This window comes from Octopus sinensis, linkage group LG17 (genome assembly GCF_006345805.1).
Source record: "Octopus sinensis linkage group LG17, ASM634580v1, whole genome shotgun sequence".
Classification (NCBI taxonomy): Eukaryota; Metazoa; Mollusca; class Cephalopoda; order Octopoda; family Octopodidae; genus Octopus; species Octopus sinensis.
Window position 1 is genome coordinate 43,063,346 of NC_043013.1, and position 14,128 is coordinate 43,077,473.

The window sequence follows — 14,128 nt, forward strand, 5'->3', positions numbered from 1 at the left end:
ATTGTCATTGGCGTTGACAATTGGTTTGTACAGTTTAGATTGAAGAGAGAATTATACTTTGCTGAGCTAGTAGCTGAATTCGAAGAGTCTCTGGTCCATTTTGTGTTTCTGGAGTCACAAATTATTAATTTTAGGAGCCACTATTCAAGTTATATACTATGTAAGAGGGCTTTGGTATTCCTTTATTATTGCAAAACTTGAAATGACTATAATTAGTATTGCATATTTGCAGTGCAGTAGCAGAGTTGCCATAATGATTTTGGCTCTTGTGCTTCAATATATTTAATGTGAGTGTATGTATAGCTTTAGGTAAAGGAATAGCTACATTTTCTTTGTTTATGCTATATGATGTAGTATCACATACAAACTTTTACTTAGGTTTATATTTAGTTTTAAAATAGCTGTAGATGTATAGAATTTGATTATATACTTTATTATTTTATATATATATATATATATATATAGTACAAAGTAAGATAGGGGTTATGAAAGTAACCCACTATGGGGTATCAGTTATCCAATATACTGCTGGTAAAGTACCCAAATACTAAATACATAAACGCTTATAATTGCAATGCAATTAATTCATTTCTTGTATTGGATGGGTGAAGGTAAAAAATATTTTATCGTAAGTTCATAATACAAATAAGAAAATGGAGGAACAAATTCATCTCGATCATCAACTTACGGATATTACAATTTCACATTATTTATTAATTATACAAATGGGAACATGAAAATCGAACAAAAGAATATACATCAATATGCAAAATAATAATCGTAAGTTGATGATCGAAATGAATTTGTTCCTCCATTTTCTTATATATATATATCACAATAAGGGAGAAAAAAATTGAATATTAACTAATAACATCAATTTAAAACACCAAGTGGCCTAGCGTAAAAATACTGTGGTACAGTAAAAATTATTAATACAAGTAATAAGTGGTGGATTCCCTTTGCGGATCTATTTCTAGCGTTAGAGTGACCACATGTGGTCTCTCTCTTATTACTTGTATATATATATATATATATATCAGGTAAATTGTTAGATTTTTTTTTTATGGGTGTAGGTGTTATATTTCAAATATGGTTTTTTTTTTTCTTGAGTAAAAGGTGACTTATTTATACATTAAGTGATGTAAGATGTCTGCAAAACTAATGCTTTTTACAAATGTATCAATTTTGTGAAAGGAAACCATCATTTGCTGTAAAGAATTAGAACCATTAAGTGTTGAAATATTACCTATTTGGTACTTATTGCCTTTTAGTGTAAGTAAAATATCCCAGATATGTAAAGGAGAGGAGAGGAGATGTGATGTTAATTATGTCATTCGTATATGTTTTATTGAACTAAGTGAAATGACTAGCACTAAAAATCAAAATAAGGTTGTGGGCTTGACATATTGGGTAACTGTCTTCTGTTTATGTGCTCTAAAATAAAATGACTTACAAAATAGTATGAAGTAATTTTTAATGCTTATCACTGACTCATAGCAATAGACCTACAAAAATAGTTCTAAGAGAAGCAAAAGTTAGTCTTGGTTCTAATTATAAAATCTTGACTCTAATTAAAAAAAAAAAAAGAAAAAGCCCTTTAAGGTAATAGATAGTTGATAGATATTTCTGAATATAGTCAATAAATGTAATTAGTGTTATATAAATTCAGAAATGGTGAAACTTCTCAATGCTAATAATTTTGAATATAAAGGGTTTGTCATAAGTTGTACAAGAACAATGTATAATAATTATTGAGTTGTATTATGATAACCAATCACATGTACTTAAAATAATATCATATAAACGAAGGTTATATGCAGACATTTTCATTTCAGAAGTATGAGTTAGTTACGTTACATCACAGTAACTAAGGCTCAATTCTGCCAGGAAATGTTGATGTACTTGTGCAGTGGTCTCTGCTTTGTTGTTCAGATATTTTGGTCAGATGAGGCAACATTTCATGTGGATGGCATCATCAGCTGATATGACTGTCTTTTATGCTGCAGAGGATCCTCAGCAAATACTAACGAAAGGTGTAGCCTATCCCAGAATGTGTGCTTGGGCTGCAATTCACAGTTCCAGTATAATTGGAAGCTCTTGTTTGACAGCAGATGCAATGCTGTAGTTTCTGTTCAGATGTCTGACAGTGACTTATGCACTTGTGTAACGACTTGTATCAGGGATTGTGTTTATATATATGAAATTTTATGCATTGTGTGTGTGTGCATACATGTTTAGTAAGCGCCAGGTAATTGAGAACAAAGTAAAATATGAGGAAAAAGAAAGATATTAAAGCGACAAAATATATTTCTAGAAAAATGGCACGTATATTCGACTAGGTTTATTAAAGAAACAGGTTATTTAATAAAACAACCCTCATTTACAGTGACGGTTTCAATGCGGCCATGGAAGCGACTGGATGCCAGAATCAGGTGGTTCTCATTAATGCTGCCCATCACATCGGCGATGGCAACCTTCAACGAGTCCTTGGTGTTGTGGGGCTGCTGGCTGGTCTCCCTCTTGATGACATCCCAGATGTAGTAGCAGTGTAGGAGGTTCATATCAATGGAGCTTGGATATCACATTTTGGGGGAAATCAACATGATAGGGAAACTTCTCAACCAGCCACTCCTGTATTGTGAAGGCCATGTGGAAAGTAGCAGAAACCTGCACGGTCTTCCTTTGGCCAACCCACCCTATTCAAGGCTTGACCATTGGGTCCATCAGCTTGATGAATATGGTGACATAGGCTCAGAGAGTCCCTGCAAAAAGAAGCGAGGTGGAATGACATAGCTCTTGTTCACAATCCCCAAGACCATCAGAGATGATGGGAACTTGGTGTGCATCACCAAGGATTTGTCTGTAGAGGCTGCACATGGGTACTTGTTATTCCTTCTGTTGACCTTCTGCTCCTGGTCAAAGTTTATTTCACTGGAGACGACGCAGAACACAGCAAATTTCTTGGGGTGCTTGAGTTTGTTCAGCGAGAACTTTGACTGGATAACTTGGTTCTCCTGGGTCTTGCCACACATGACTTGCCCCTTCCTCGTCATGTTGGACTACACAAGAGACAGGACTCACATTGAGCTGCTTGGCGATGAACCTCATTGACATACAGTGGTTGTCATTGACAATATCTTGGACTAGTTCGATGAAATTGGCTGTCCTGACGATGTGAGACCATTGAGAATGCTTATTTCTCTACGCCACAGAAGATGCATCCCAGATAGTAGCTTCTAGCTCTTTTCTGGTCCTGAATGTGAGTGATCTGGCCACATTAAAGAAGCTGGCATTCTTTTAATCACTGTGGTTGGCAGCTAGAGCCACCAGAATGGCATGTCTTTTCATTCCCTGTGTCAGATTGGAATCTGCCATGTCGATGCTGTCGTTAGGTTTGAAAGAGAAATGAAAAGAAAAACATGAAAAATTGGCCTATGCCTCATACTTTACTTTAGGTTATCTTCTATTTGTGGTTTGCTTAAGTTGTGTTCACAAATACCTGGTGCACCTTACAAAGTTTAAACATATCTTTTGTACATTTATGTATGTTTGTTTTTAAAAAATTGTTCCAGTTTAGTCAAAGGACGTTGAAAACTGGAAATAAAGGGAAGAAATCTTGATTCATTGCTCTCTGTTAACCACTACTTTGATCCTTATATGTAGCACAACTTGGGAGTCAGTGACTGTGTGAATTTGTCAGCAATTACGCTGTTCTCCTAAGGTATTGTGCATGAGGCTAGGTCTTAGTTGTGTCTTGTAACAGCACTTCACTGGAGAACAACTCCATCTGTGCCTTGTAACAAAGTGTGCAACTGTGAAAGAGAAAGTTCAGTAGAAATCGGTGCATCAAAATATTATATAGAGACGTGGTTCATACGCTTGCGACTGATTAGATGTGCCACTCAATTATGTGTGTGTTTGTGTGTTTGCATTCGAGATGCAAAATAGCTTCAGTGAAAATTCATTACAAGACCAGCTCGTCCTTCAAGTATTTCATTATATTTGGGCGGCAGACTTTCATGGGCCTCAGTTCTTCTAGATGTAGAGAAAAGCTCAACATCTACAGATCTGGCTGGCAACTGACTGACATCCTGTTCAGGGGCTCATTCAACTCTCATCCATTTAATGCTACAGAATACTCTGTTCCTTCTGGTTCAGTGGAAAATAATGTAATATAATTTACAGGAAGTTTGACTGAGAAGTTAGGTTTCTGAACAACTGTTGACTTGGTGATGAGTTTCAAACCTTAGCACAGTTATTTTATTATGTCTCTGATCAAATTGCTTGCCATTGTACAAGTGGTATATTTTGATCTGTCTAAATAACTTTTGTATGTGTATTGAGAGCAATACCACTGAAGACATATGAAGTGAAAATTTGACACAAAAGTTTCTATGTGAAATATAATTATTATCCATATTTCAGCTTTAGGGCTTATAGTCTGTTGATCCTGTAGGATTACTAGACTAAAAGCTTTTATTAGTAATGTTTTCTTTATTTCTTTCTATATTTTCTATTTAAACTCTCAACACAGCACAGTCTGTTGTGGAGTGAAATTTAACAAATGTTCATTTCCTGTCAACTATTTCATTCTAAATTAACTTTCTGTAGCACCGCCAGAACAGTCGTCTTCATCAACAGAGAATAATATAAAAGAAGAAAATAGCGAAAAGACTTCATCAGCCAGTGTGAGAATTACCCCTCTACCACTAAATTCTAATGAACTTAAAGATGAAGTGGTCATTGCATCTTTCTCAGACAGTTTACCTCCAACACCTACCAGTGTTCCTTGCATAGCTCCATTAACATTAGAAGACAAAATCAACATGGACACATCCATCGCTCGAAAGAGTGAAGAAAATGCATCATTGATTCTGCATGTTGATGATACACAGAATGATTTAGATGCTGATATTGTGGCATCAAAGACAAATAATAAAACGGACAACGCATCAATGGACAAAGTGAGTGGCAAAACTGAAGTGAAGAAAACAGATGGAAGCAAAGTTGAAGAAAGGGCTAAAGGTAAAACAGAAGGAGGGCAAACTGAGAAGAAGGCTGATGAAAAGAAAGATGATAAAGATGTAAAGTCGAAGAGGTTGGTTTTCATGTCATCTTTCCCACTGCTTTGATTCAAAGATGTCATTAGTTAAATGATCTTACTTCTCGGTAACAGATGTTGATACCTTTGTTGAAAGTGAGGTCTACAACTGCCAAAGGGGACAGATTTTCTTGAACCTTAAGCTAACCTGTCTTCAAGCATCCTCTTGTGGCTAATCGTGAGTTATTTTAAAACAGAATGTGTGAGCGTGGGCATATATCTGGTTTGAGTGTGGGGTTGAATTCCAGACTACTAACAATATGGTAGACATCTCTCTAGTCTTCAGAAAGCATAAAAATATACTATAATGATTGTACTGTGGTGGTACAAGTAAGTACAACATAGCCTGGGCCATAACTGACCTAAACATGTCAAGATATCTTTCCGTTAGTTTCTCGTTAAAGCCTGTTTCCTCCATGTTTATTTGCTATAGTCTCTTAACAGATTAATGTAGTGTTTTGGGTGGGGGCATGTGGTGATCCCAATATGAATAGTTGGTAGTTAATGTTGCACTACTTATATTAGTAAATATTCATCATATTTTACTTGGTTATTATAAACTATAGTTCATGAAATAAAAAGAGGCCAGCAAATTGTTTGGGGCTTGACTGTGTTATTACGCATGCTCAATGTTAGATGTGATTACCGAATTAGTGACAGATTAACTACAAGAACAGATTAACCCATGTCAAGAACCAAAAATGTCTTTTTGGATGAAGATGACAACAAACACCTGAAGCAGAGGAGGTGGGGATCCTGAGTCCCCAAGAATATAGACATGACTCAGTGGATGTTAGATAATTAATAATTTTTCTGACAAGATACAGATCGGAAGATGTTTGGAAAACCAGAAGACTAAGTTAATTGTGTTCGTATTCCAGCCATGTTCCTGCTAAATTAGCATTTACCATTTAGGGAATTCCACATTGCTTGCTGACCTCTTTTTAGCTTCATGAAGACTATAGTTCTTGTATTTCTGTACATCTTTCGTCATAAGTGTTAGTCATACATTGCTGATGTGCAGTGACAGTTAGCTAGTTTAGGTAATCCATTTATTGTCTTAACCAATATCTTCATTTGAAATTAGTGTCTTTTGTATTCATTTATTCCTGAAAGGTGATAATAAATCACTTCTACATAAACACATCTTTACAACAGGTAAGCTTCTTTCATCATCATATTTCCACTACATGCAATATTAATTTGATAGTATTGGTAAGAAACTTATGTTGTGGAGCATTCAATATGCTTTGCTAACTAGGAAGATGGCAACATCATTCTAATGTACTTAGATGCTGTCTTTTAACTAATAGATATGTAAATGCAGATAGGTTTTTGTGTCTGTATGTATGTCTGTATATATGTCAGGCATGTGCCATCAGTAATTATTCAGGGTAGGCAGTTGGTGCCTTTATGTATTTAAACACATAAAAAAATAATGTGAAACATAGGCATGCGACTGAGTTGTAGACAGATTTACTTACTCTGTTATAGCACATAAAGAAAACATTGTTGTAGGAATGTACGCAGCATGTGTACTACAGCAGTTCTATGCATAGCTTTAATACTGAGATTGAAAGGCAGGGGCAAATTATGCCTACCTAATCTACAAAAATGTAAAATATTTTGTATTTTATGCATAGTAATCAGAGTAACCTTCATAATTTTATTGAATTAGGTGCATATTTTGCCGAAAAGGAAAATGTTACTATCGATCTATTTTATTTAGGGTAGGTACTGCCTACCTTGCCTACCCAGGCAGTGTGTGATGTGTGACCCCCTTCGGTCAGACACTGACCATGGGCTTGCACCTAGAAAGTTACCCTCCTAGTCACAAGTCTGGGCAAGGTTGTTTTTTATGGAAGACCAGCAGTCGCTCATGCATACCGGCCTCCCCTCTCCACGTTACCAGCGTTATCCAAGGGAAAAGCAAGGGCCGATACAGCTTGGCACCTGTGACGTTGCAACTCATTTCTACAACTGAGAGAACTGGAGCAATGTGAAATAAAGTGTCTTGCTCAAGAACACAACACGCAGCCCGGTCCGGGATTCGAGCTCACAACCTCATGATTATAAGTTTGACGCTCTAACCACTGAGCCACGCACCCAGGCAGTATGTCCCTTATATATATATATATATATATATATATATATATATATATATATATATATATATATATATATATATTATATATATATATATATATATATATATATTATATATATATATATATATACATGCACTCACACAGATATACAGTGTATTTATTTAGATCAAGCACATTAATGTAAAGTTGTATGGTGTAGGTTTGCCAGTTTTCACTTGCATCAATGTTGAAATTATAATCCATTAAAGTCCTTTAAAATTGTCTATAGATGATGATGATGCTATTTCTAAATAATTATTTTATTGTTACAGTTCTTTGGTTTCTAAGCCCAAAGCTGCCAAAAAAGGTAATTTCTTTTTTTCTTTTGCATGTTTTCTCACATTCTCTTTGCTTACTTTCTAAGCTTGTTGCTTTTCTTTGAATTATTTGAAATTCTGACCTTACTGGGTTGCATTTCCTCATCATCTTTTTGTATTTATTGATACATTCTTATATTAATAGGCAACAACCAAGCCAATCGGAATTTGTGGGTCAGTGGTTTTCCTGCAAATGTCTCTGATAAATTCATAACCGCAATTTTTAGCAAATATGGCAAGGTATGTTGAATGAAATCTGTTTTCATCCTTCAATAATTGTTATTTATTAATAATGATTGTCATGGTCTTCACAATTGTTTTGATATCCACTTTTCCATGCTTTTATGGGTTGGGCAGAGTCTACTGAAGATTTTCTAGTCAGATGCTTTTCCTGTCATCAGCCCTTACTTGTTACCAAGCAAGGCAATATTTCCCTGATGGCCAGACATGTTTTTGCATTCATTTACAACAATCATGCGACATCAAGACAGAGAGAGAGACTGACAGACACACACACACATAGACAGAGGCTTCGTTCAATTTATCTTTTCAAATTTTGTCACTGCATAGCACCATGAGTGAGTGTCCTGGGCCAATCAAAGCCTTGTGAGTATTCAAAATATCAACACCAGTCTAATGTGTGTCTTGTCATCCTGCAGATAATGAGTAATCATGTAGGGTGGTCAGGCGTTTTTCTCTTTTTTTCATTCAGTAGGTTCATCAAATGTGTACACTCCTAAAAATCGTTGATGCTTTCTATGGGGTTTGCTCTGTTGCAAGTACACCATGATATATTGCAGTCTTTGGAATTGTGCTACAAGCACCAACAATTGTCGAACTATACTCACTTCCAACATTTCAAATGTGATAAAGAAAGTCCTAACAACCATCTGTTCCAGCCGTTTAAATGTCTCTCCCTCCTTAATGACTACCAGTAAGGCTTTTGAATAGACGTATTCGCTGCAGACCTATTCATTTGTCTCTTACCAGTGGGGTTTTACTTTTAACAAAAACCTTTGGTGCAAACAACAGTGTTGTTTTTTGACATCAGTCATGCCTTCAACTGTGCCTGGCTTGTAAGTCTCTCAGCAAATCTAACCATCTGTAAGTTTATTAATTGGAAATTTCCTGTCAAATCACTCAGCCTGCACATAGCGCTTTCTTAGACACACATTCTGTCAGCATTGGTGTACCAAAGGTTTAGTTTTGTCTTTTTAAACATCAGTCATTTACTTTCCATCATCTTCAACAAAGCTTGTGCAGGAGTAGGTATTATTGAATCCTATCTCACTGTTTGCCCCCAAGAATAGTCCTTAAGATTGTACAAAACCTATACTAACTTGATCCTAGTCCTTGAAAACATTTTTCAACAGGATTATGCCAACCTTGACTCCTCCGCCAACAATCATCATCATCAATCTTCTAGACATAAATAGCACACAGCTGAACCTTCAAAGTCTTTACAAAAGCTTAGCCTCACCGTCAATAAAGTTCTCACTGAACATATAAATTCAACATAGCAACGCCTGTAATCACAAAGACTGGATTTCCACTGTAGAGACAGAATATACTCCAACTCCTCCCCCAAAATCATCTGATTTTCTTGCCAGTACTCTCCAACCTCTAATCGAAAGATATGTTGGCTTCTCTCTCTGCTTTTGCAACAGTTAGTTACTTGAGCAAAACTTGTTCTTTGGTGCTAGCTTGTGTTGTGTCACTTCCAATTGAACAGCCCTTACTCACTTGTTTCTAAACCTAACCCCATACTCCACACTAATCTCTATTCTCAGTCCCTTTTTCCTCATTGCAGCTGTCTCGGAGCCTGTTAACACCATAGACACCGCCCTTTCCTTGGGTTCAAATCACTAGAACAAAAATTACTGCATTTGATGGTATATAAAATGCATTTTAGAGAAATGTCTCAAATAGTCACCCTTAATCCTGTATGCAATATTGGGCTTCAATGCACTAAAAACATTCTCTTGTAGGTATTACTGCTGAAATTGAGGCATATCCAATATGTCCATGTGTCTTTTATGCCATCAAATATGGTAATCTCGGCTATTTCCTTCTCCTGCTTCCTGAAGTGAGTTTTACTTAAAATCTACAGCATCATTCTAATGACAATTTAGAATTGATATTTTGTTACTGGGGAAGGAGGCGTGCTGGCAGAAATGTTAGCATGCTGGGGAAAATACTTAGTGGTATTCCATCTGTTTTTATGTTCTGAGTTCAAATTCTGTGTTTTGCTGCCGTGGTTAGATGGGCAGTTTTTCGTGGGAGATTGGTGACATGTCTCCTCTCTCCACCACCACCAGTGTTATCCAAGGGAAGGGCAGGGGCCAATACGGCTTAGCACCAGTGCGGTTGTAGGAGTTGCCAGAACAAGATTATCTACAACATCGAGCTGCCTTAGGGACTCTGGCACCTGGTTTATCCTCAGAGTTTACTCCTGAAGCCTTTCCTTTAAGTGGGTATTGCTGCAAGGCAGTGGAGTCATTATTTATTGCTGCTGTCTTAAGCAGATAAGGGCTTAATAAGCAGTATAACTTGTAAAGATAATTGCTTATTTGGATGGCCATTGGCTCTTCAGAGTTCATTTGCCTTTTGACAGGTCTTGTATTTATTCCTGCAGGGTGACCAAATAGCAAGAGAAAACACCCTCCCAGAACAAGCTCTATGGTGCTGTCGGTTTAGTCGCCAAAGGCCCGACATCTGGCACCTGTGAAAAAAAAAATAGAGACAGAGAGAAAGAGAAAGAATGAAAGGCGAGGGTCATTTGGTTCCCCACAATATTTGACATTTTCTTTGTAGTCATGCTGAAACATGAATTTGGGACATCAATTGCTGGTGTTTACCTCCACCCCAGGTCAAGTGGCAGCCTGTTTACTCTGTCGAGGCTGAAAGCAAAATCCAGGGTGTGCTAGGTACTTGTCAGAGAAATGCTGTTTGCATACAATGCAGCAGCACTCTCTGCAGAGCAAACACAACACCTCACGGACAAACTCTCGAAGGCCTGTCAGAAATTGAGCCTGACTGTCAGTCTGAGGAAGACCCAAGTAATAGGTCAAGCATGCTCCCACCATCATCATCAACAACTACAAGCTCGAGGTAGTCCATCAATTCACCTATCTCAGCTCTACCATTGCTGATGACCTCTCCCTGGACCCTGAGATCAACAGGCAAATTGGACATGCATCTTCCACATTTGCCAGGCTCAGAAAGAGAGTCTTGGAAAACAAAAATCTGGCTGCAAACACCCAAATTGTTATCTATAAAGCGTGCATTCTTAGTATGCTACTTTATGGCAGTGTGACGTGGAGCCTCTACTCTAGACAGGAGTGGCGTCTTATCGTCTTTCACCTTCGCAATTAAATAGGCATCTTGGACATCAAGTGGACTGACCACATCACCAACGCCGAAGTCTTCAACCGAGCCAAGATACCCAGCATACACTTCTTGCTCCAGCAGTTTCGTTTGAGCTGGTTCGGTCATGTTCATCACATGCCAGACGAAAGGATCCCAAAAGACCTGTACGGGGAATTGGTTACCAGCACAATAGCATGAGGAGGACCTCATCTTCATTTCAAAGACGTCTGTAAGAGAGATATGAAGTTGCTTGATCTGGACGTCCTGAGATGGGAGGAGGTTGCAAATGATTGCCCACACTGGCGACAAATACTGCAAAAGGGAATGAAGAGAGGGGATGAAAAATCAGCAACACCAGCAGAGAGCGCCTTCAGATGTAGTCTCAGCATGCATGACTGCCACTCCTGTGTGGGGCTGTACAGCCACAACAGACGCTGCACCACCATCAGCTGCTGACATGATTTATTTGGGCTCAGATCCACGTCCTCTTGAGACCGATGGATGCCTACTACTACTATTGGGGATGATACTGTTGGTGTTGACTATGAAGCTGAGTACATACTGAATTTTTCATGCATAAAATTTTGACTCTTTATTCTCTCTTAGGTGGCGGATTGCCAAATGATTACACGATCACGGAAATCTGGTACTCGATGTCATGCCTTTGTTACTATGTCTACTGAGGCCGAAGCTTTGCAATGTATAATGTGGTTGAATAAATCTCATGTGAATGGTATGAAATTAACAGTTGAAAGGGTGAGACATCCTCAATTTATTGTTTTGTTTATAAACCAAATGGTCAGCTATTCATCATCATCATCATCATCATCATCATTTAGCGTCCGTTTTCCATGCTAGCATGGGTTGGACGGTTCAACTGGGGTCTGGGGAGCCCGAAGGCTGCACCAGGCCAGTCAGATCTGGCAGTGTTTCTACAGCTGGATGCCCTTCCTAACGCCAACCACTCCGAGAGTGTAGTGGGTGATTTTATGTGCCACCGACACAGGTGCCAGACGAGGCTGGCGAACGGCCACGCTCGGATGGTGTTTTTATGTGCCACCGACACAGGTGCCAGACGAGGCTGGCAGACGGCCACGCTCGGATGGTGTTTTTATGTGCCACCGACACAGGTGCCAGATGAGGCTGGCGGACGGCCACGATCGGATGGTGTTTGTTACGTCCCCAAAGCACGGAGGCCAGTCTATGCGGTACTGGCTACGGCCACGTTCGGATGATTTTCTTGTGTGCCACCGGCACTGGTACCACAAAGATACAAATTCCATTTATGTTCATCTATTTTGATTTGATTTGATTTTCACTTGCCTCAACAGGTCTTCACAAGTGTCACAAGAAGGAAGGAAGGTATGCACAGGTGGACTGACTACGTCCCAAGTAGGGGCCACGGGTTATGGCCTGACTAGTCTTGCCGGGTCTTCGGATGGTGTTTTTATGTGCCACCGACACAGGTGCCAGATGAGGCTGGCGAACGGCCACGATCGGATGGTGTTTGTTGCGTGCCCACAGCACGGAGGCCAGTCGATGCGGTACTGGCTACGGCCACGTTCGGATGGTTTTCTTGTGTGCCACCGGCACTGGTACCACAAAGATACAAATTCCATTGATGTTCATCTATTTTGATTTGATTTGATTTGATTTTCACTTGCCTCAACAGGTCTTCACAAGTGTCACAAGAAGGAAGGAAGGTATGCACAGGTGGACTGACTACGTCCCAAGTAGGGCCCACGGGTTATGGCCTGACTAGTCTTGCCGGGTCTTCGGTTGGTGTTTTTATGTGCCACCGACACAGGTGCCAGATGAGGCTGGCGGACGGCCACGATCGGATGGTGTTTGTTATGTGCCCACATCACAGAGGCCAGTCGATGCGGTACTGGCTACGGCCACGTTCGGATGGTTTTCTTGTGTGCCACCGGTACTGGTACCACAAAGATACAAATTCCATTGATGTTCATCTATTTTGATTTGGTTTGATTTGATTTGATTTGATTTTGATTTTCACTTGCCTCAACAGGTCTAGAATATGTGATCAGCCTTGTTTGTTCCTCTTCTCCTCTTAATAGATTCAATTGTGGGAAGTGTGAGTTCAAGTTGTAGGGACAAAAGTGAAAGAAGTAAACATATTTCCATTGGGAAATAGGAACAGGTGGTGTAGGGACAGAGAGAAGGTTGTGTGTGTACATGTGTGGATATGAGAGACAGAATATGGAAGTGTTACTATTGGGATGCAGAAGGTCACTTCTTGACATAGATGTACATCAACTTTTGAGTGAAGTTGTGTTAAGTAACTATAGTTATATAGATGGTTAGCTATTAAAGTGTGTGTTTTTGCATTGTCAGTTGTTGCAGGAGATTGAGATATATATGTGGCTAGCTATTTAAAGAAGTGGATGTAGGTAGATATGTACATTCAAGAATATTTTTTTTTTAGGATAGTCAAAGCTCAAACTGATTGGAATGTAGTGTAAAAGTAAAGATTGTAAATAAGCACTCTCAAAGGTGGAGTTTAAAAGTCAGAAAAATCACACTATTCTTCTTTTGAAAATATTGAATCTCATTAGTTTCCGGTATTTTCTAGTTGATTATTCTGTTAGCTATTCCTATTCATTATGAATATAGGTTGAGTTTACCATTAAGGAGAATAGTTTATTATGTATGATTGCTGTGGAATTATAATTGCTTGATGTAAGTTTGAACCTGATGGTATTGGAAAGACCTTTGGACATGAGTTGACAGAGGTACAGTAAGTTGTTGCCTGATGGTAAACTGCTAATAGAGGATGTTATGTGAAGGCACATTAAAAAATGTGTGTTTATAAATATTTATCTTAGTATTATGAAGTATATTTGCCATTCAAATATGGCTAACCCCTAAGGGTGGATGCTACTGTAGCTTGTTGCTCCAGGAGGACACCTCCTCCAGCTGGCTATAGGCACACTTTCAGTGCCCTATCAGTATTTGCAAAGGGAAGCCATCCTTCCCGTCTTCAACCTATGATACACACGGACTTGTTTCTGGGTGTTGACCCGTCAGCAGCGTGTGACAATCACAGTTGTCGATGAAAATTTTGGTTCCCTTTGCAAATATATATCCTTTTTCCAGTGACGTAAAGACACCGATATCGAAAAAGTGTAAACAAGCAATAGTAAATCTGAGAGCGAGTTATAAACAGTAGCTGC

The 14,128-nt window shown here is 38.7% G+C and overlaps 1 protein-coding gene across 2 annotated transcripts in view; it reads left to right on the plus strand.

The window, feature by feature from the left end:
* LOC115220782 (SAFB-like transcription modulator) overlaps positions 1 to 14,128 on the plus strand; it is a 35,652-nt gene that overhangs the window by 10,909 nt on the left and 10,615 nt on the right. For both annotated transcript variants that reach the window (XM_036510535.1, XM_029790930.2), the window contains exons 8-11: positions 4,612 to 5,098; positions 7,521 to 7,555; positions 7,711 to 7,805; positions 11,541 to 11,690. In XM_036510535.1, coding sequence (XP_036366428.1) covers positions 4,612 to 5,098; positions 7,521 to 7,555; positions 7,711 to 7,805; positions 11,541 to 11,690 — 767 coding nt within the window. The remainder of the gene's footprint in view (positions 1 to 4,611; positions 5,099 to 7,520; positions 7,556 to 7,710; positions 7,806 to 11,540; positions 11,691 to 14,128) is intronic.